Source organism: Bombyx mori, chromosome 15, assembly GCF_030269925.1.
Source record: "Bombyx mori chromosome 15, ASM3026992v2".
Classification (NCBI taxonomy): Eukaryota; Metazoa; Arthropoda; class Insecta; order Lepidoptera; family Bombycidae; genus Bombyx; species Bombyx mori.
The window spans coordinates 8,268,104-8,292,241 of record NC_085121.1 but is presented as its reverse complement, the minus strand read 5'-3'; the positions used below and the strand labels follow the sequence as shown (position 1 = coordinate 8,292,241).

Sequence of the window (24,138 nt, the reverse complement as noted above, 5' to 3'; positions counted from 1 at the left end):
CAATTTACAAGCACAAATTAGCGTCGACGCATTACAGATATATACCGAACGGCGTCCGCACTCAAAATGTTTGCGCTAAAATGGGCCAAGCGCAGACCGCGCGTCACCCAAAAGACTATAAAATCAAAGTATTAGTTCACAAAGATTTTCTAAATCTTATGTACATAATGCAGATTAAAATTATAAATTTAAATATTTAAGGTACAAGAAACTTAAGCGCCTCCTTAAATATGGAGCAAATGCAGAGAAATACTCTGTTAATTCGTCCATCATTACAATATTAATATCGACTCACTAGTCATCGCCCGCGATTTGAGTCGAACAATCAGATATCCCGTACTTTAAAGCTGTACACAACACAGTTCACCTATTTACACATTTCACTCGGATAAAAGCATGATAGTAGTAGTAGTAGTATGTAGCTATTAAAATTATTTAGATTCCTATTGTAAAACGTTATTATGTGTATATTACTAACTATGTAAGCGGTCAGGATATGATCAATGTGATCTTACCAATCAGAGCAAAGAGAAGATTGTCACGCCGTCGACATTTAATTAAAAGGTAATAAGAGGTCAAAGTCTTAATTGTATTGTATCGACGACGGTCTTAAACTTTAAATCAAGATTCAATTGATCGCAGCTGAAATAAGAGAGGACGGTTGAGGTATCTACCGGCTTATTATTTTATTGTTACTTTAACAATACAACAAAATCATATACAAATAAAACAGCTAAAACCTATTAAATACAAACGGGATCTACATATGAGAAAAGAAAAGGCTGGCTTGCTCATTAAATACTCGTATTATAATTCACAAGAATGCCATGATTAACAAAATTTAAAACTGTTCCTTTGGTAAGTATTTGTTATGTGTGGGCTTTACAGGTCGAAATTGAAAAAACGATTTGAATTTGGAACCTGTTGTTGTCACACCATTGATACCTTTCTGCCTTGGATGTGAAAATAATCAATGGATTTATATTACCTACCTATGTGACATCGTAATTATTTTTTTCTTTTCTTTCTAAAAGAAATGTTTTCAGTAGCAATTTTCACTTTCTATATTTAAATGTCAATATATGCAGGATGGGAGCGACATTATGCGGGTTTATCTGATTCGGAGCTTGCTGCCCGCAGTGGCGGTAGTTGGGCTCCACGGAGAAGGCTATCTCCTGATGCAACAGCAGCAGATTCCGACCTAGAATCGGTCGCTTCTGTAACATCAAGCGCCTTCAGCACACAATCCGAACGACCTCGACCGACACGTATGCTTAGGTATGACAAAAAATATATAGTATTAAAACATTACTGGCACAAACCAACAGTTTCAAGGATCTTTAAAATGTTATTGACCTAATTTGCAGCCGGAAACGAAACATTCCCCTCCATAGTACATCTTCTTCGTGCGATAGTGCTATTCCTTTACCTGAGACCTTTCATTTTCGTTTTTCCGGTGCTCCTTGTCGCCAGTTACCTATTTTATACGTACCTGCCGCCGCTGAGCGTGTCGTTCGTATGAGATCATGTTCGAAATGCGCGTCATCAATTTCTGGTATGTCATCCACGCAAAGGGCTACACAGACACGCACTCCTCGCCGAATCCGAGGGATGCCGGCACGAAGTCGGTCTGCAGGCTCTTGCACTAGAGACTGCAATCGTCGCTATTCTTATGAACGGAGTTACAGTTTTCCTGAGTATCCCGTTTGTACGAATGCCTATAAACTAACGGAGAACAACAAAGAATGCATAATTGAATTGCCACTATCTAGGTTTTCAAAGTTTACGGCAAATGGCTATATTTTACCTAAAAAAGTTTTTTACCGTCCAAGTGATAATGAAATACGCAGCTCAACGCATTTTAACAAAAGAAAGATACATTTACCACAAAAAGTAAAAATAAAAGACGATCAAAAACCTTCGTCTTCGGATGAAGACGTTTATAATCTAAGGAGATACAAAGAAGTGAGGAGAAAGCTTCCTGATTTAGGGTGTTTTAGAACTCCAAGATCGCTACCGGCTTTACCTGCAGCAATTACCTTAAATAATAATCAAAACTTAAATACTACATTCAATATTAATTCACTAAATTATAATAAAAAATGCAATACACTTTATACTGTACAAGTCGAAACAAATGATAAAATTAATTGCGAGGATAGCAGTAAAGAGTTATTAGACGCAAATAAGACCAATCAACATAGCCTATCAAAATATTCACAAAAAAATGACCGCAAAAATGTTTTGTCGCTTGACCTTAACGCAATAAACAATGAAAGAGAATTGAATATAAACAGTGACAACTACTCATCAAATACGAATAATTTGAATCAGTACTCAGATAAAAATAAGGAAAATCATAAAATCAATCAAAGGCGTTACTCCGATTCTATCATTATAAAGGGCTCACCTAAACATAATACATCTGAAAACCTTATCGACGTATTTAAAATGGTGAATATTTCGGCAAATAAATCAAAAGACGTTGATGAAGCTGATGTAGATAAAAGTGTCAAAAGGAAAACAAAAACGAATTCGGTCAGCATCAACGAGGTTCCAACTTTTCAGGAATATGATTCACTAAATTCATTTCCACCGCAACCCAGTATAGATTTATTTTTAAGAAAACCTTTGCCATCTATTATTAAAAACGCTCGACCACGTTCTCATTCCCTAGTACCCAGTGACCGTTTAGATAGAGAAATCAGTATTATTGCTAATTGTTTGTCTATTGCTCTTTCTCCTTCCAACCGCAACACTTGCTGTCGCCGTGCGCTCACGCCTGTCGCATCTCATCTGCCACATGACGACACTGACCACACCGATCATGATTCGACGGCACCGTCTACTTCGGTGGTACAAATCGACCACGCCCCCCAACAATCTACGTTGCAACAAAAATATAACTACCGCGAAATAAACAAAACGAATAATTCAACTGCAAAAACCGGGAAACCTACACGACGAAAAACGAAACATAGCAACGATTATGGTGGAAGGGACAACGGAAGGAACAATAATCAGCCACAGCCGTTGGAGAGACGCGAGTCTCGCCGAGGCCAATTCACTCGGAGTTTGAGCAACGCAGATGTGCCGCCTGATGAAAAAACAGGTAATCAATTAACTTATCCATTATCTTCAGTCACTAGGTTTATGTATAATACCTACCTAAATAGTAAATATTATTCATAATTTAATTTTTAAATTAATAGCCAGTAAACGGACTCTGATACCTGGCAGATACCGAATATACCTACTTTATACATTACTTTGGAGTGCAAACTTGTTTGATAAATTCAGGAAATAGTTTTGCAATTCAAGTGGTAACAATATATTATACATGAATTGTCCGTCAAGATGGCAGTCTAAGTGACACTGCGTTGGGTGGTACCGGCGAGCTGGAGCCAAGCACTGATGATGTCCTCTTAAAAGCTGAGCCTCGGGATTATTTCGGGCCGGGCATGGGCAAGAAAAGCAACTCTACCTCACAATTGTCAGCCACAGGTGAACTCTAAAATAATTATGTTAACAGCGTTTTTTGTCATTTTCATTTTACTGTAATAGTGTTCGATGTTTGAAATTTTTAGGCCTTGTAACGTAACATAATATAGTTTGCATAATGTGTTGCGTAGGTTACATCTAAAAGTAACGGCTAATTAAAACCTACAGGACGAAAACGAAGGTTAGGTTTTGGTAAACGTGGCAAAAATTCGTTTACGGTGCAACGCAGTGAGGAAGTGGTACCCGGCGAAATGAGAGGAGGCACCGGCGTGTCGCGGGCCTCCTCCGCATCCAGTGAGAACGACGAAGACAGGTTCGCTCGATACCGCCGACATTGGAACAATAGTGCGTCGGGGGCGGTAGCTCTTCAAGAAATATTTTTCAATCGAAATGTCTATCGATGTAACAAAATATCCGTGACTAGAGAGAAACGTCAGAGACAGTGTATTTGCTGTCATTCTCACCTGACGATGATTGGCAGTATAAACACGGCATGCTGCAAATTAATATGCTTACATACCTACATACATTTACATGCATAACCTTGTTGTCGATGGATAAATATACATATATTATATCGCTTTATTAAAATATGTATGCTGATATTGAGCTTTTAAGAATAAATGTGATTTTGAGCGATTCCAACATGCCAATTTAAAACTACTTTTACGATTTAATCTCGTATTTTTTCTTGACTTTCTGATACATTAAAGTATTCGCCAGGTGAGTCGTCCGTGACCACGAAAACTGTAAAGTATTCGAAGCATGGGATATAATAGAATGACAATAAAAGCCGTAAAAGTAGTTTTAATTATGTCTAAGCCTCGCGAAATCTAAAATACTAAACACATTACTTATTTACCGAAGAATTGATTTTTAGAGACCTATCAAACGAATCGCTCGATATCTAATTGAAAATTATAGTTATAGATATACATAGTTAGATGTATGTAGTGTGGGTATCAGCACTACTCGTACTATTACTGGCTACTGTGATACTGTGTAACGTGTGTGAGGGGTCGCGCAGAGAGCGGTGGCGCGCGACGCAAGCGCTCGGGCGGCACGGTGACCAGCTTCCAGCGCTCGCACGAGGTCTGCGCCGTCAGCCTCCTGTCCATATCTAGTTCGGAGGGATCCTCGTAAGTCGTTCGCTCGCCCGCTCCGTTCCGCTCGCAGTTCGTCGAGTGCCTCTTCTCGTTCCTTCTGTGTGCATATCGATGTTGTTGGCGTCTTCTGTTCTGCCCCTCTTTGTGCGCCTTGGTCTTGTAAACGCATGCCGCAGGTTTTTATTGGTGTATTGACCTCACTCATTCTTTTTGCTCAGCACGTACGAGTCTTCTTTCGCAAAAACGATGCACTCTCTCGATTCTTGCATAACGTACAAGAGTGATTAACATTTGCTTTCAATATGACAAATAAAATTTACCCTGAACTTTATGAAGTAACAAATATCGAGGTAACAACAAATCTACATATCATAGATATTTAATGGGTTTTAATGTTTATGCACGATAATCAGTTTTTGCCTTGAAAGACCCAAATTTTGCACACACTTTAATCACTTCTAATTTGTTATTTAAATTTTGCATTGGCGTTCATCAATATACATTTCTAAAGTAATCAATCCATAAAGGTTTGCATGACTCGTTGGAGCAGTGTAGAATTAACACTGTCACTGGCCTCATGACACCTGCATCAATTTGTCGTAACGCGTCTCACATTTCGCGCGAAAATCGCGAGAAGCTGATCGTAATGCTCTAACTTAGCTAAATATTTTGCATCCGATTTGCAGGAAGTTCATAATATTTCATGCACATTCATGTTTCTCATTTTGATTTCACATTCCTAAACAATTTTCGCATGAAATGTGGAGCAGTTAATATAATAAGGAATGTTAATAAATGCAAAAATGGACGGGTCAAGCTGACAGACAGAATTTAAGTCTAAAGGAAAAAGTGAACGCCAGTTCTCACTGCCTCTCACTTTGTATCTTTGTCTCTTTCTCTACATACAACCCCCATAGATTAACCATCATGTGAATTTCCAGTGCACAAATAAAATGAAAACAAAATTAAGTTGTATTCCATTCACAAATAGGTATTTATTTTTATCAATTCACTTTGTCATAAATTAAAACCTTTTCAATAAAAATTGTTTACTGTACGCAAAATATACCTACCAATTTTGAAAATTCACCTGTGATTACAGGCCCTTATTATGTTTTTACATATCAACTTAACTAATTTAAAACTCAACATAAAAATCTGTTGTACAAATATTCTTGTGCTGGTTTATTTTAAGGAATCAAAATACATAATTATGACACCATTTTTTACCGGTGAATACTTTGTTCAACAAATTCGTTATAAATAAATTAATAATAAATGTTGGGGTATGATAATAAGACTACTTTCATAAAACGAATAGACGTTACGAGACCCGTCCATTCATGCATTTTTAGATAGATCGATGTCATAAAGTAGATTAAAATTTAAAGATACTATTCAATTTCGTACGTAGATATGTTTCACTGTCTTGGAAAATATTAAGCTGAGAAATAAAGATCTTGTATTTCATTATTAAATTAATTGATGAACTACATTTAGTTGAGTACCAATATTCTCTAGCGTTTCTCTTAGCACCTTCCTTTATGAGTATCTTTGATATTGTACAATTTCCCTTTTAAATACTTATTTAAATTATATGTTGTGCATCCGAAAGACTACCGCCCTATCCTCACTATTGTATCAATGTTATATACTTGTTACTTATCTATATGTATAAATACTTATCATGTGTACTTGCCGTAGAAATTACTTGAAGGTTTTAATGGATTGTCTATTTTTCATTCATAACACAAATAAGCTTTATATCGTGATGTGACATTTTCTTGCATAACATACAGAATGTTCTACACAGAATTACTATAACTTTTATTATTCTAGATATTTTATTTATTTATTGTTAGGTACATTACGGACTATTTTTTTTGTTATTTAAAAAAGGTAGTCACATATTTTTAGAGAATGCATAGTTTTACAATCCATAGTTGGTTATCGCCTATGTTGATACTGCTGTCAGTCTAGCTTATTGGGTACCTTTTTTCCTATCTATGCTGATAGCCTTGAGAGGCTATATCAGCTTTATAGCGTGTAGGTGAGCTCTCGGGTTTCAAACCGGAGGTGTTGCTAATACTGGACAGAGCGGTGCTTCGCAGAATCTACCAGCGGATCGGAAACGCGACCCACTGAGAAGATCCGGCGAGAAACTCAGTGGGCTGTCTATGGGTTAATTTACTCGCGAAGCCCTTCGTCGCAAGCGACGGGTTCAACGAGGACGTATTTTCAATAAACATTATAATATATTGATCAAGAACAGTAAATAACACGATTAAAACTATTTTTACGGATAATCTCGCATTTTTATCTGTCCGCATCCACGAAAACTGTAAAGTATTCAAAACGTCGGAAATATTATGATGACAACAAAAACCGTAAAAGTAGTTTTATTTATATGTCTACGGCTATATATATATATGTCTACGGTTTATCTACAGCTCGAGAAATCCGAAGACAATAATAAGAACAATAACTGTTAAAACTGTTGTGCTCAATGTAGTCTAGGCAAACAAAGTCGAGGCCCAATTATAGCTTTCAACGTATATTTCAAGCATTCTTGTTAAATTTCACGAAAGTACTTTCTCAATGACACTTGAAATATTGAAAAACGCTCTGATCAACCCTCGTCGATCGATCCTGCACAGTAAGCCAATAGGCACGTCGGCTGTAGAAGCCACGCCGTCCCCTACATATGTAGGTATGTCATGGAAATCCATATGGATTGTAAAAGTAATAATGTGGAAGTGTGTAATGAGAGATAATCTATTTACTGCGATTAAACGAATGGAATAAGGCTGTATGAGTTAGAACTAATATTTTCACTCACACCACCTCTTTATTTTTGAAACAATAGGTTACCGCAGGTTACGGTTGAATATTTTTTCATTGCACTTACATGGCCGGAGCGAAACCAACACTATGCAACTACGGTTAGTAGACAAGACTTAGCGTATCGATTTGGTGGATGTAACACATATTATTATGTATATCGGTGACGATAAACTCGTGTCACATTGTCACAAAACTGATTTCAGATGAGTGCTATATAAATATTTTCATTTTATACGATTACGAAGGAAAACTAAGATTAATTATTTTTTTGAAATTAAAAAAATTGGTAATATGAGAATTACGTCACATTATAGATAGTGTCGGGTACAGAAATTACTATGTAATTACGTCATTCCTGATTTTATCGGGAACGGATATGCTACTGATATGTTGAAGCTGATATCTGTCTGGAAAAAGCGTTATAGTTCCATGTGTGTTTAATAACCTGTCAGATATCAGGGAGATTGTCTGAAAAATTGTTATTGTCTTGGTCAATGAAAAAGGGTTGCCATAAACCAAACGCTAGTTATATTTTATCATTAAAGCCCGTGCGCATAAGTTAGGTAGGTACGTCCGCGCTGATCGGGTAATCGGCACACCGATAGGCACTTACTTCCTTCTACATATTGCACTAAGAATGTGAAAACATCCAGAAAGAACTACGGTCATCCTATTCTATAATTTTAGTGCCTTAATACAGTGGTCTCACGACCAACGTAAGGCATGTGCTTAGTTAGCAAAGCCAGTGTACTTAGTAGTAAGCACACTGTAGATACCGGTTCGTATGAGTGTCGTGGCCAACCTTCAAGCGTGAGGTCGATGTCTCCATTGCAACCACGGTTATCCAACCAATCAAATTGAATCGAATGAATGGTCTGCGACAGACACACCAAACTTTGAAGGCTCCAACTACGTACAAACAAGATAGAAAAACTTAAGATTTTAACGCAACGACACGGACGTGGAATATGCGCCCGAGTTTAGTTATAGTAGACACTATCGAATACCCAATATTGCCAGGTGGTCCCCGGGCATGCGAGGTTCTGGTTCTTCAGAAGGCGGAGGGCTATCGGACTTCATTGACGGCCTGGGTCCCGGACAGCTGGTCGGGAGACAATTACTAGGGGCGACTACGCTTGGAGATGTCCAACTTTCAATGTGCTACCAAAAAGGATTCTTAGAGGTTAAAAAATATAAATATATTTTTTTTAAGTCCAATTTCTTTTTATTATTCTTATTTCGCGGTGGAGCACATGGGTTTACGCAAATTCAATCTATATTTTCAGGTGGAAGTCATACGTGCTCGCGGCTTACAAGCCAGGCAAGGAAGCCGAACCCTTCCAGCGCCATACGTCAAGGTCTATCTCGTGAGCGGAAAGCGATGTATAGCCAAAGCAAAGACAACAACCGCACGACGTACGCTCGACCCTCTCTACCAGCAAACGCTAACGTTTCGAGAAAACTTCAAAGGATGTGTACTGCAGGTGACTAAGGAATATTTTTATTATCTACCCACATACTCTACGTCAAAAAAAATTATTACTCAGAGGTGCTCTTTTTTGCCTACCAATGCTGGTAACTTCGATGGGTTTTGCCAGCGTATCCGGACGAGTAGGTGAGCTCACGGAGCTCTAACCTGAGGACACTGCTAACACTAGTCCTAGAACAGCGCTTCGCAGAGTCCACCACCGGAACGGAAACGCGACCCACTGAGAAGATCTGGCGAGGAACTCAATGGGCTGTGTCTGAGAGGGGATGCTCCCAGTATCAATTGCTTACCATATTTAGGCAAGATCGAAGTTTCATCAATTGTATTACGTAACGCAGTCCCATTTTTGCAATTTCGGTATTTGTTTAGTTCAGGTTTAGTTAGACATGTTCTTGTTTCAGGTTACTGTTTGGGGTGACTACGGTCGCATCGAGGGGAAAAAAGTATTTATGGGCGTGGCCCAAATAATGCTGGACGACATAAACCTCTCTAATATCGTTATTGGATGGTACAAACTATTTGGAACTACTTCTTTGGTAGGTAATATCGCAACTTTTTTTTTAAACAAACGTGCTACGGCACAATAGCTTCAGATGATTTCTACCGACAATAACGATTCTTAATTTTCAGTAACGAAAGCTGAATTATGTTCTTCAGCTGGAGCATAATTTTGGGGTATTGCGGAGAAATAACATCTACAAATTGTCCGAAATAAAATTTAGTGGTACTGCTTTAATCATAATAAAATGCAAAATATATTTGAATATAGGAAATTTTCTATAAGCGAAAGGTATTTAAATTGATTTGTATTATTTTTAAAAGCCTACCGAAGTTTTGATTAGATAGCATTTTATAGCAATGAAACAAGTGTATAGTGTACTCAATAATATGTAATTAATAATTAAAAGCCAAATTACATTTTATAGTTTTTCTTTCCATTAAACGAACCTTAAGCTTATTGCCACGATCACTGTATCACTGTATCATTAATACGGTCCAATGTCTCAATAACACTTATTGTACTTCATACCACTTCCCAAAACGTGACAACAAAACTATGTTGTGACAACGTCAGTGAAGCACGGTGGTAATTTTATGGTTTTAATTACAATTATCATTATTGCGCTTCTGCTCTCTATTTAGAACAAAATTAACATATTACTTTAACGCACACACACGGATATGTAAAAAACAATTTCATTATTTTCCTTCCTAAGTCAGTCGTCTCCTCATTAAGTCTATAATTTTAGGCACAGCTTCTTAAGTTTAATGTGTCGCGTTTAAAAAAATATAACGCAACATATAATGTATTTAAAAATGAATGAAAAAAAATCCCCCGGAAACGTTTTAATATTTCCATTTAGAATTTTATTATATATGTATAGATATTGAGATTTCATTTCACTGAATGTTACAAGACGAATCGTCGATCAGAATGTTCAACTAACACTACGATGTAACGAATACTTCTTATGAACTTATTTATTAAAATTTGCGGGTAGTCTTAATCAATCAAAAATAAAAATTAATGTACTATTTGTTTAGGTTGCTTTGATGGGGACGCTCCCGGTAACCTTCCCTCTCCTGCTCTTTTCACACCAGTGGATTTAATATCTGCGAACAAGCGTTAACGTACATTAAAAACATATTATTCAATTAATCCTTACACTGGATAGAAAATGTTGTACCTACCACTGGGTGACTGGATCCGTATCGCTATAATGCATGATAAATAAAACAAATTTGTATTTAATTTCGTACATGACATGTTCGTAGACATGCAAGCAATCTCTATGCTCTTCCGAACTTGGTTACAAGCATTACAATATAGATTTAAAAAAATATTTTATAATTTTTTTTTTTTTACATTTATATACAATTCTTGTTCTACTTAAATTTTTGTTTAAATACACATATACACGATGCATTTCAAATAAAAAGGGAGCCGCCTTCTTCGCCGATTTCATTTACTTACTTAAAATGAAGATTCTTACTGAGGGAACGCGTCGATTACGTGATTCAGAGAATTTCGTAATTCAGATAATCCGGTAGACAATTATCTAGTAAACGTTGCTCATTGATAAATATAACGTGAATTAGTTCGACAATCTATAAAATTATAAATACACGTTTGAAATAGTACAAACTAAAATCAATGTAATTTATTTTATATTTGCATGTCAATTTATACATACTTATTAAATTTGAAAAGGAATTCTTCGCTGATAAAAAAAAAGCCAGCCATGACAGGAAGCGGTACAAAAAAAACTTAACGGGCTCGTCTTTTTTGTGTATTATGTTAATTGAAGAAGGATCTACGTATGAAGCTTTAAATTATATTTTATTTATTTATTGCTTAGATGTTTAGACAAGCTCACGGCCCTCTGGTGTTAAGTGGTTACCGGAGCCCATAGACACAACCACAACGTAAATGCCGCCACCCACTTTGAGACAAGAGCTCTAAGGTCTCAGTTGTAACAGCACGATGGCTGCCCCACCCTTCAAACCGAAACGCATTACTGCTTCACGGCAGAAATAGGCAGGTCGGTAGTACCTACCCGTGCGGACCCACAAGACGCCCTACCTCCAGTAATTAATGAATATTTTCCAGAATATTAAATGCTAAAACCGATAATGTAGTAACGCCAAGGAAAATTAAATATAGATACTAAATTCATACATTTGCATTAACTAATTTAATCAAATTTAATAATTTATAGAACGCAAAGGACCAGAATTCAAAATACGAAATGTAATTGTCAATTTAAAAAAGTGAATACAAACAAGTTTAAATTACAATATTCGTAAGGTATAGAGATCAAGCATTGCTGCAGTCCCTGTTCTATTAAATTAGATTTTGAAAGATAAAACGGAAATTAATTTTAAAAACAAATACTTGTTATCTCAGCTATTTTCATCAATTCGAAGATAAGCATTTAATTAATTAAAAGATATTTGCGCACATATCCGAGACTAATGACAATAATATGAAATTAAATTTTTAATCGGCTTGTTATTAAAGCGTAGTTTTTAAGCTGTGTTTTTTTTAAAATTATGAATATGTTTACATTTTAAATTTGGAAACATTCAAACAAGAAATTTTCAAACGTAATTATTTGTAAGTGGTATCGAGTAGAGACGAGAGAGATGTACAGAGAGAGTTTATTGCACGACAAAACACAATTTACATTAATAACCAGTCTTATCATTAAAGTGATCGCAACTTGTTAACCGCACAGCAAAATTCTGAAGGGCAATCTGTCTACTTTCACTTTCAGTTCAAAAATAGCCACCTCCACTATTATTGTTAATTTATTTTAGATACATAATAAAGCAAGATATCTGTGGCCAAAACGATCAGGGTGATGCTACAAACCTCTGCTGTTTCTAACACTGATAAGACAAAAAAAAAGATGCACATAATCCAGGTTCAAATAAACCTACAAAATATTGTTAAACGACCATGGTATTCATTTCTAAATGAAGGTTTATATTATATTTTTTATTATATTATTTTATTATAATATATTATTATTTACAAAATATATTTTTTTTAAATTACGATACTCATGATAAACACCCAGTTTTAAACTTATATATAGGTATATACCTAAGATATATTAAGATAATAATTAGATCAAGTAAATACATTTAATATTTTATAATATTAGAACAGTAATTAACGGCGGATTCAGTCCCTTTCGTATTTAAAACGCATTGCCGATACAATCGCATAAATTTTGACATTTACAAATATATCTGGTGCCATCTGTGTACTAGTGCTAGTTTTTTACTTCTCGATCGCGTAAAAATTAACCTCAATTTGTATGGAGTTTGGCGTTTGCCGCTAGGGGCGCTGTTCCAACTCCATACAAATTTGGGTTAACTTTTACGCGATCGAGAAGTAAAAAAAACTCACACTAAGCACACTGTTCACCACTAGTTTTGAACTTCAGGAAAAAGAAGCAAATTTAAATACTACAAAGTAAACGTTGCAAAGGATAATAATAAACAAAAAACATATTTTTTAAAATCTCCCGATCCACGATACCCGAATCCAGCTTTCGAGTCCTGCGTATCACGGTTCCTTATTCTTAGGCGTCGCAATACCCGAGTACCAAACGGTATTCGGGTACTGTACGTGGCGGCTCGGCTTTTTCTCTAACGCACCCGCAGACTCGGGAACGATTTCGCCTCCGCGTTGTTTCCAAAGCGCTATGACAAGTTCTTCTTCAAACGATATGTAAAAAGTATACTACGGTAGGTGGCGGCCCGGCTTCGCGCCCGCGACCTCACGGTGACGCCCCAGCATCCGACGGGCCGATCGACATTTTGTTTAACTTAACATTTAGAAGATGCTTGCATGCAAAATATTTGACTCGTCTCTCAATAATGTCAGTTCTTGTACGAATGGAACCTCCTTTAAGTTGTGGGTCCGATCACGCTATATTATAATACGAGATCGAAAGAAATGTATTGATAGATGAATAATGAAGGTAAGGTGTTCAGGGTGAGAGGAGGGCGGGACGCGTACCGACCTTGCAGCCACCTGACTTGCGTGGCGGGGCCGTAGCCCTTCTCGTTGCGCGCGGCGATGCGGAAGATGATGGCGGGCTTGGTGGAGGAGTCCACGTGCGCCGCACTCAGCGACGACTGCGGCACCACGCACGTGTTCGCCTTGCCACAGTACACGCGCACGAACGCCAGCTGCGACTTCGCCGCTTCCTGCTCATACACGGTGTTTTTTTTAGGGGATTTTATGATCTGGTAACTAAGACCTTTAAGTCATGTCTTATTTTAATTTATATTCTTAATTTTATGAAAAATGTCAACTGGGATGAAATTAAATGAAATGAATTGAGATGATATGGGATGAAATATAATCTCCGTAAAATGGTGGTCATTTACTGAGATTTTTTCAGTGGACTTTTTGGAGGATCCCGAGAAGTTACGTCTAGCAGCTTTGTTTCATTTTCCCACTTTTGTGCACTTTCACAGATATTAAACAGTTAATAAACCACCGTTATTACACATTAAAACCTGAAGAAGCACTAAATAGACAAAATAAAACAAATCACACAACTTCACTCCTCGCGTTCCCGCCAAAAAGTCCATACACGACGTAATTAGTGCTCAAGGACCCCATACACAAAACGATCCGTCGTTTCAAACAGATCGAAACGACGGATCGATATTGTATGTGAAGATACTAATGAGTTTCTTGAAGGACCTCATTCGAATAAATTCCGAAGAATTTGATCAAGAACACTTGATCTGAATGGAACATAGTACAAATCAGTCAAGGGCGCTTACTACTACACCACATAGTCTGTCAAATATATACATTACATACATATATTATAATAAAAAGTTCATAGTTAAATAATGAAACTGAAGAAAAAAAAGTGTGTGTGTCCGCTCCGACGCACGACTGGAGTTTACTGGATATAAAAAATTAAACGAAACAATACGAGAAATAGTTCTATATTACGACAACACGATACACTACAGATTATTAACAAATTAACGAGACACAAAACAAACGACTAACAAATATATGAAAATACAATAATGAGAGAAACGCGCGATCAGTACGAGGCTTTGTGGCGGACTGCCGGCGCAGCAGCCCGGCGCGCATTTCGTGTGACATGCGCAATCAGGCGCATAACGCATTTCGTGTGACATGCTAGTACGATTTTGGTCCCCATAATTTTCATACCCCGGGCCTATATATGTAAATCGATTCTAAAGGAGTAAACTCCAAAAAAAAAAAGTGTGTGTGTCCGCTCCGACGCACGACTGGAGTTTACTGGATATAAAAAATTAAACGAAACAATACGAGAAATAGTTCTATATTACGACAACACGATACACTACAGATTATTAACAAATTAACGAGACACAAAACAAACGACTAACAAATATATGAAAATAAAATAATGAGAGAAACGCGCGATCAGTACGAGGCTTTGTGGCGGACTGCCGGCGCAGCAGCCCGGCGTCACCTGCAATAACGCGGCCGCGCGTTGGCTCCTGATTGGCGCGCGCACGCATCACGCAATCAGGAGCCAATCAGGCGCATAACGCATTTCGTGTGACATGCTAGTACGATTTTGATTGGCGCGCGCACGCATCACGTAATCAGGAGCCAATCAGGCGCATAACGCATTTCGTGTGACATGCTAGTACGATTTTGATTGGCGCGCGCACGCATCACGCAATCAGGAGCCAATCAGGCGCATAACGCATTTCGTGTGACATGCTAGTACGATTTTGGTCCCCATAATTTTCATACCCCGGGCCTATATATGTAAATCGATTCTAAAGGAGTAAACTCCAAAAAAGTGTGTGTGTCCGCTCCGACGCACGACTGGAGTTTACTGGATATAAAAAATTAAACGAAACAATACGAGAAATAGTTCTATATTACGACAACACGATACACTACAGATTATTAACAAATTAACGAGACACAAAACAAACGACTAACAAATATATGAAAATACAATAATGAGAGAAACGCGCGATCAGTACGAGGCTTTGTGGCGGACTGCCGGCGCAGCAGCCCGGCGCGCATTTCGTGTGACATGCGCAATCAGGCGCATAACGCATTTCGTGTGACATGCTAGTACGATTTTGGTCCCCATAATTTTCATACCCCGGGCCTATATATGTAAATCGATTCTAAAGGAGTAAACTCCAATAGCTTATTATTTCATGTCAGAAATTTTTGTATCGATTCATCTGTTTCAACAAATTAGGAGCGTCAGTAATCTTTGTACTGGGGAAAAGTGATTTAATATAGTATATGGTAAGAATTAGGTCTATTTTGTAAATTCACATAGATTAAAAATTCTTTTGTGATATTTAAATTTATTCATTAGAGAATCACATAGGGAATAGTTTATCTGGATATATGTAGAATAAACTAACCTTAGGCTGAGTGTTGGAGCGCACCGCCAGGTAGACCGAATATTCGAAAATTCCTTCGGCGGCAACTTGCGGTGGTTCCCAGGACAAATGTGCGCCCTCTACTGATTTTGATATTTTGATAGCTGACGGCGCACCGGGGAATCCCGGCAGACAGGTTTTGAATGCAGATTCCTACAACAGTGTATAGACATTAACCATCGCAGCTCTATATTTGATTACAACCCAACCGCTGTTAATTGCCTATAGATAGGTACCAGAATGTTTTCAATAACAGCTATCGTCTCCTTCAAGATGGAATTCAGGATTCTTAGCATAAATAAGAAAGTCACAAATTAGTACTACTCCGGCTGAAATTACCCCTATTAACAGTAACAAAAAAAATGTCAGTAGGCTTTTTTTTTTCAATAAAAATTTGTATTCAAAGGCAAAGACGCATTGCGATCCTGCATGAGTAGATATGTTAACTGTTTTTCCTGAGAAATATTAATGAGTTCGTGTTTGAAGGTCAGGTTGATCATTAGCTGTGCCAAGCTCGATCGAAATTTCATAAATTTTGAAGCCCCAATGCAAGTATTGTCACAGGTTAGTCATGACTATAACACTCATTTCAAACTCGATATTTTATGGTAGCTAGTTCTATTAATTACTTTACATTTGTTACCATCAAGGACAAAGTTGTTATTTAGTTATCAGAATTACATTTAACTTAGAAAACAAACTTTTGAAACTGTCCATTATTCCAGCGCAGTAAAAAAAATATAGTTCTTATCAATTGTCTATCTAATTAAGATCATAATTAAAACAATTTCTTTAAAAAAATGGAAATTAAACCATTATAGTAACAATAGTTAATGTCTACGTCAAATGAAAACTAGTATTTGAGATCAGTTTTGAACATTTTTTTAGTTGCTACATTGCAGTTTCGTATCGATTTAACAATCAAACGTGCGTGTGATTAATCTCAAAAACAAAAAGATTTTAAAAAGCTTATTAAAAACTTACTTCACTGAACTCTCCTCGGCCGCAAGAATTCACAGCAGCAATTCTGAACTTATAGGCTGTGCCATGCTCTAAGGGCGTCGTCGGCAGCCCGGTCAAATCGGGAAGACTGTCTAAAGATAAATTAGACAAGTCTATGTTTGGATCCGATATATAATTTTGAACCTAAAACAGAGGAATATCAGCTAGGATACAGTTCGAACGGAAGATTTCAGAATGTGTAAGGTAATAAAATTTAATACCGTAAACGTAGTTCCTTTGACGATGCCAACCGTGTACCAAGCGTCCTCGTCGTGTTTCTTGGGCTCTTCTGGTTCGGCCTGTTTCAAATCCGAGAGTATTATGAATAGTATGTGAGTAGTATGAATATCGAGTTCTTAAAATTTCTAAGATAACTTTTTGGAACGAAGTTCCTTATGCGGATACGATGCGGAAGGGTACCCTAACCGGGAAAAAACGTCCGTAACGTAAGATTTTTATTAGTAATACACACAGTGTACGACTTAACTTTGTAATAACGTACAAATTAGTAATTAATATTTTTATAATAAGGAACTTCGTTCCTATCTGGTGTCTCACGACACCACACATTTTATGACGATTTCGACACGAACCTGTTCGTGATGGTGAAGAGCAGCACTGGCGAGTGTGGCAAGAGCGTGCGCAGCGATGGTGGAGGGGAGGGTGCTGCTCACCGCTCCTTCCGCCTCGCCGCTCGCAGCGGACGCCGCGCCGACATCACTTGCCGCATCCGCCGCACATGCCGCACCAACCGATGACGACACCGACGTCGCCCCGCCCTCCTCGCCTGGGACACCGCACCACTCTTATTGACGTTGGTTTGGTCTTCTCCCAAGGTCAAAACTTTTATTATATATTAACCATTTTTCTTCAGCGTAGTATGGATATGTGAAGCGTAGAGAGAAGATGCATGTGACTAGGAGATGTATGGAAATGGTAGTGCAAGATAGAGGAGGAAGAGGACGACCAAAGAAGACACGGATGGAGTGTATGAATGACGATATGAGAGAGAGAGGAGTGAGTGTTGAGATGACGGCTAATAGAAGAGAATGGAAGAGAAAATTTGGCTGTACAGACCCCACCTAGTGGGATAAGTTGGAAAAAAAGAAGAAGAAGAACCATTTTTCTTCAGGTTTACTCATATTAAATTATGCTTTATCTCGAATTCCTATTCCATCACCGTAAAAATATATATACGTCAGAAATACGATGAGCACCGCCAAATCGCTGCTGAGTAATCTCCGCAAGCCTTGTTAGAAGAAGGACATGTTCAATGTGTATGTATATAAATATGTGTATCTAGGTTTAAAATCTAAAAACAAGTTTTTGCTCATTTTCATCAACAGTTTGTTATTTTGTTTCAATGAATAGACAGTACAATAAAAAGTGTGCGCCTTGTACCGCCACTCTGCCTATTTCTGCCGTGAAAGTAATGCGTTGTAACTATATTGAGACCTTAGAACTTATAATCTTAAGGTGAGTGGCACATTTACATTGTAGATGTCTATGGGCTCCAGTAACCACTTAACACCAGGTGGGCTGTGAGCTCGACGACCCATCTAAGCAATAAAAAAGAAAATGTTCTTTCACACCTTGGATCGGAGTAGACGTCGGCGTCGAGGTCGGCGAGATGAGTGCGGCGGATCCGTTGGCCGTCATGGTGAGAAGCGGCATGGACGACTCACTGCCCGCGGGTGCCGTGTCGGCGGCGCCTTCCATCTCCGAGGTATCAGCGTCGCCGAACCTGCTCGATAGAAATTTGAGATATCTATTGAACTTTAATATTGCATCTGCTCTTCTTCTGCTATAATAAACGACACTCACTCGTTTGTGGTCTGCTGTTGAGGAGTGAGCGAAAACGAATGTACTATGCCTGGACCATTGGCTGTGGATGATATTAATGACGGCTCTGTTTGGCCGCTGCTTGAAATGTCTGATCCAGGTTCTGCAGTGCTCGAGCTAAAAATCACCAAAATAAAGTGATCAATCTTGTAAGCTACAGTAGTCATGTTGGAAAAGAAGCTATAAAATTACCTTATTCCAGTGCTGAGTATCTCCTGTGCGGCACTACTAATGTCGTTGACATCATCACTGCTGGCAACCCCTCCTTCAGCTATATCTTCATCCATTGTACTTGATTCATCTATAAGAATGAAAAATGAGAAAATAAAAAAAATCTGGCTCAAAAATTAATAACATTGAAAATCCACTTTAGTTAGATAGATTTTGTTTCTGTAGTTAAAAACACTAAGTCATCCTGCGTACAGGGCAGAGTTACTCCAATTTATTATCATATTTTTTGCAATGTGGACAACTCATACAAAGAAAAAGGTTTGGTCACGGGAATTGATTCAAAATGCCTTCATATACTCTGCATAGCCCAAATTCCTAGTGTTTCACAGCAGAGAAGTACAGTGATCCTTCAAAAGTGCAGAAATGTACAAATATTGCATATTTCAATTAAAAAATATTTTTTTATTAAATGTTTCAATATTTATTTTTAATTAACACTTTCATTAAGTTAAACTCAACATAAAAAAATATTTAATTACCATCTTGAACGCTTGGTGCTCCTTCAACTTCACCTACACCACTATCTGTTGGTAGAATGGCAGAACTGATAGACTGATCAGGAGACTCTTCAGCATCACCTAGACCCTCTGCTTCTTCTGACTCTGGCTCCTTTATCATAGAATCTAGTTGATTGTCTTGATCATTTTGGGGCGAATTCTCTTCAGTATCTGCCTGAACATATTTTTTTTAAATTAATGCCTTTTTGCCAACAGTTTTCAATGTCGTAATAGGATTCAATTGCTTCAATTTAATTTTAATTACTTCAATTTAAAAAGCCACAATAAACTGTCTAATGATTGTAAAAATCAAACCAACTGCATTTTTTTATTCCTACCTAAGCTGATAGCCTTGAGAGGCTATGTCAGCGTAACCCTAACTTTAGTAGGTGAGCTCACGGGGCTCAAACCTGACGATGTTGCTAACACGAACCCTAGCAAGAGTCGTGCTTCGCAGAATCTACCACCGGATCGGAAACGCGACCCACTGAGAAGATCCGGCGAGAAACTCAGTGGGCTGTGTCTGAGAGTTAATTTACTCGTCGAACCCGTCGCTTGCGACGAACGGTGACCGGTGCTTGAAGTGCCTAAAAGCACCGTTAGTGGATCGGGAGGATCCGAGATGACGTGTTTTGGGCGACGTCGACTGCTTTCCATTCTGTCCACAGGATCGGGAATGTAGTTACCGGCGGCCACGATGAGAGGGTTCTCGTGTCGTGCCGCTTTATCGAAGTGGACCAACTGCAATAATCTGTCTACTACATACTAGTGTAGTGTGCCACAAACCGGGAACATTATAGTAATTTTAAATTTATTCTTAACAGCCAGATTAAGAATGCCCTATTTAAACAGTAATAATAGGAATGAATAGAATATACAATTAACAGTGGAATAGATTGCTGTCTAATTTTTCCTTCAGATTAGAACACAAGCATACTTTACAGCCAAACTATGACTCAACAAAAATTTGTAGAAAGAAAATAAGAAGGGATCAATCACTGCAATTATAAGAAATTTGCTGTTTTCTCTCTATAACTGCAAATACTGATAACTTTTAAATAACCTCTCATTAAATAACATAAATATGCATAAATGTGTAAAAATTACAATTTTGTTATACATTCTTGATATTTTGAGCTATTTACAGTATTGGGACTAACAGACTTCATTACTAAGCTCTAACAGCTCTAATGAGGTCTGTCAGTCCATCTTATCTTGCATCTAAATACTCAAGATCAATTAAACAACAAGTAGCTGCTTCTTAGAAATTAATTATTATTAAAAGCTTACTTCTTACAAATAAGAGGCATGAGTTAAGTGAGTTTAAAAAAAAAGCTTACAGGTGTAGAAAGACAATTATCTCCGATATACGCTGATTCCTCGTTCATAGCACCTGAAGCAGTTTCATCTATGTCCATTTCATCTTCAGCATCTGCATTACCTGACCAATATTAATTTTTATTCACATTAACTACCTTTTACATTTGCTACATTTTTGAGCAAGGAAATAAACGAATATGAAAATTTTCTCATTTAAAATTGATAACATTTTTTTAAACATCTATTTCTGCTAATGTTCTAATTATAGTCAGAGATGTTGTTACCTTGTTCAACTACAGGATGCTCTTCCTGAGCAGGAGGTGCAATAGAAGGCTCTACGTCCAAAACATCGCTGCTGCTAGTTGGACCACCATTCGCAGCTATATGATAGAAGCAAAATTACTAATCTACAGAAACTGGATACTGCAAAGCCACACATATCTTTTTTTATATGAAACATATAAATAAACGAAGTAAATAGTATCTAAGTACTTTCTACAATACGTAAAACAACGGTACCGATGCAAGCAAATCAACTAAAAACGTAAACGCGAATAACAACGGTACATATCTAAAAATGAAAATACAAACCAAGTTCCTCAGGCTCAGTGGTCACATCGTCACTTGCTGAATTATTGTCAGGCAAATCATCGATAGTATCGGCAACCTGGTTATCCTGGTTATCGGCTTGAGGCGACACTTCCGCGCCATCGTGAGAATCGCTGTGAGTAGCAGGGTCCGATTCCATTTTCGTGATCTAACAGCGTACAAACTGCACAGATTGTATATTTATTGATATTTAAACAACAATTGAAGAAAAACAATGAACATTTTCAGAAATATATCAGAAAACCTGTATAGTTTTGACACATCGCCTTTTTTCACCGAGTTTATTCTTTTTATGATTTTATGACATGGTAACTAAGACCTTTAAGTCGTGTCTTATTATAATTTATATTATTCATATTTTTATGAAAAATGATATTATGGAGTGATTTTTTTATTTTATTGCCTTTGTAGGCAGGCGAGCATACGGCCCACTTGATGGTAAGTGGTCACCGTCACTCATGGACGTCAGCAATGCCAGGGGCAGAGCCAAGTCGCTGCCTACCAATGAAATGAAATGAAGATGATTAGTTTGAGACACTAATCAACTGGGATGAAATTAAATGAAATGAATTGAGACGATATGGGATGAAATATAATCTTAGTGAAATGGTGGTCATTTACTAAAATTTTTTCAGTGGACTTTTTGGAGGATCCAGAAAAGTTACGTCCAGCTGCTTTGTTTCATTTTCCCACATTTGTGCACTTTCACAGATATTAAACCGTTAATAAACCACCATTATTATACATTTAAACCCGAAGAAACACTAAATAGACAAAATAAAACAAATCACACAACTTCACTCCTCGCGTTCCCGCCAAAAAGTCCCTTTCACTGAATTTTTTTTTTAAGTGATTTTATGACCTGGTAACTAAGACCTTTAAGTCTTTTTTTTTTTTTTTTCCTACCTAAGCTGAGAGCCTTGAGAGGCTATGTCAGCGTAACCCTAACTTTTGTAGGTGAGCTCACGGGGCTCAAACCTGATGACGATGCTAACACGAACCCTAGCAAGAGCCGTGCTTCGCAGAATCTACCACCGGATCGGAAACGCGACCCACTGAGAAGATCCGGCGAGAAACTCAGTGGGCTGTGTCTGGGAGTTAATTTACTCGTCGAGCCCTTCGTCGCAAGCGACGGGTTCGACGAGAACGGTGACCGGTGCTTGAAGTACCTAGAAGCACCGTTAGTGGATCGGGAGGATCCGAGATGACGTGTTTTGGGCGACGTCGACTGCTTTCCATACTGTCCGCAGGATCGGGAATGTAGTTACCGGCGGCCACGATGAGAGGGTTCTCGTGTCGTGCCGCTTTATCGAAGTGGCGCATTGACGCCGACTGCATATACTTACTGGTGGACTCTAAGTCCAGGTCGTCATGGAGGTCGACGTTCCTGACGAACCACGGGGCTCCGACGGCTATCCTGCAAAAACGGGATTGAATGACTTGGAATGATTTTAAGTGTATGCGGGCCGCGTGAGCGAACACTACACTTGCATAGGTCATGACGGGGCGTATGCAAGTTTTGTAGAGTGTCACCTTATTTCTAAGGGACATTTTACTTCGCCTACATATCATCGGGTAGAGACGTCCTAGAATGAAGGCGGCACGGTCGCGTACCGTCTTGATGTGGGGGCGGAATGTCATCCTACTGTCGAGGGTGACGCCTAAATATTTGACCTTCGGGGCCCACGGTATGGGCTGGTCGAACATCGTGATTGGGCGAACGGCGGGGGCGGGGTTATTGACGCGCCTAGTCGGGAGGGGGATGCTCAGCGTGGTGTTCGGAGGGCGACCCCTTTTGAAGAGCACCGCTGTGCTTTTCGTGGGGTTGATGTCGATGCGCCACTTCCGGAACCACTGTCCCATGGTGGTAGCCGCGGTCTGACCTTTAAGTCATGTCTTATTTTAGTTTATATTCTTATTTTTATCAAAAATGATAATATGTAGTGAAATTAAATGAAAATGATTAATTTGAGACGTTAATCACCTGGGATGAAATTAAATGAAATGAGATGATATGGAATGAAATATAATCTTAGTAAAATGGTGGTCATTTACTAAGATTTTTTCAGTGGACTTTTTGGAGAATCCCGAGAAGCTGCGTCCAGCGGCTTTGTTTCATTTTCCCACATTTGTGCACTTTCACAGATATTAAACAGTTAATAAACCACCGTTATTACACATTTAAACCTGAAGAAACACTAAATAGACAATATAAAACAAATCACACAACTTCCCTCCTCGCGTTCCCGCCAAAAAGTCCCTTTCACTGAGTAGTAGGGCTGCCAGCATAGATTAAACACCTTCCAGTACAGCTAATTTATTTTGTACCGCTGAATAAATACAAGTTTGCTAGGTAAGTACAATCGTCTATGTAGTATGTATCTAATTATAAATACATTTTTAAGACGGTAATCAATGTATTGAAACCATACTTGAAAACAAAAAATTGTGTTTTTAGATCATTGCAAATACATCCCACGTAATTTAATTTATAATCAAGTGGCATGCAGGTTGACTTAGTCTCAAAATATTTTCACTAATAAAGAATTAATGATGGCAGTAAAAAAGCTAATACTTTCTGAACCAACCTTGAAGTCGTCGTGGCTTAAAGGATAAGACGTCCGGTGCATTAGTATCTAGCGATGTATCGTTGTTCAAATCCCTCAGGAAAGTACCAATTTTTTTAATAAAGAATGTAGGTACCTAACAAATTATGTTGACGATTGAGTTTCACGGTGGTGTAATC

General features: G+C 38.1%; 2 protein-coding genes across 32 annotated transcripts in view; one reads left to right on the top strand and one right to left on the bottom strand.

The window, feature by feature from the left end:
• LOC101745430 (regulating synaptic membrane exocytosis protein 2) overlaps positions 1 to 9,858 on the top strand; it is a 23,417-nt gene extending 13,559 nt beyond the window's left edge. For 5 of the 20 annotated variants that reach the window (XM_062672526.1, XM_062672524.1, XM_062672517.1 and 2 more), the window contains exons 15-22: positions 1,089 to 1,278; positions 2,982 to 3,112; positions 3,358 to 3,504; positions 3,670 to 3,814; positions 8,472 to 8,634; positions 8,738 to 8,935; positions 9,342 to 9,476; positions 9,571 to 9,858. In XM_062672526.1, coding sequence (XP_062528510.1) covers positions 1,089 to 1,278; positions 2,982 to 3,112; positions 3,358 to 3,504; positions 3,670 to 3,814; positions 8,472 to 8,634; positions 8,738 to 8,935; positions 9,342 to 9,476; positions 9,571 to 9,573 — 1,112 coding nt within the window. In that variant the 3' untranslated portion in view covers positions 9,574 to 9,858. Of the gene's footprint in view, positions 1 to 1,088; positions 1,279 to 2,981; positions 3,113 to 3,357; positions 3,505 to 3,669; positions 3,815 to 4,528; positions 4,641 to 8,471; positions 8,635 to 8,737; positions 8,936 to 9,341 lie in introns of those variants that run through there. The other 15 variants (XM_062672522.1, XM_062672518.1, XM_062672514.1 and 12 more) reach the window with 6 other exon arrangements.
• Positions 9,813 to 24,138, bottom strand: LOC101738049 (host cell factor). Of its 12 annotated transcripts, none has more exons than XM_062672543.1 (14): positions 23,981 to 24,138; positions 21,375 to 21,555; positions 21,068 to 21,163; positions 20,804 to 20,904; positions 19,446 to 19,638; positions 18,928 to 19,036; positions 18,718 to 18,852; positions 18,486 to 18,661; positions 17,487 to 17,680; positions 17,115 to 17,192; positions 16,876 to 17,037; positions 15,874 to 16,044; positions 13,479 to 13,665; positions 9,813 to 10,554 (listed from the first exon to the last, which is right to left on the bottom strand). In XM_062672543.1, the coding sequence occupies exons 2-14, from the start codon at positions 21,529 to 21,531 to the stop codon at positions 10,466 to 10,468; spliced, it is 1,848 nt and encodes a 615-aa protein (XP_062528527.1). In that variant the 5' UTR covers positions 21,532 to 21,555; positions 23,981 to 24,138; the 3' UTR covers positions 9,813 to 10,465. The 12 variants fall into 12 exon arrangements, with proteins under 12 accessions (XP_062528527.1, XP_062528530.1, XP_062528528.1 ...); XM_062672546.1 differs by having other exon boundaries at positions 18,486 to 18,637; XM_062672544.1 differs by lacking the exon at positions 23,981 to 24,138 and adding an exon at positions 22,014 to 22,209.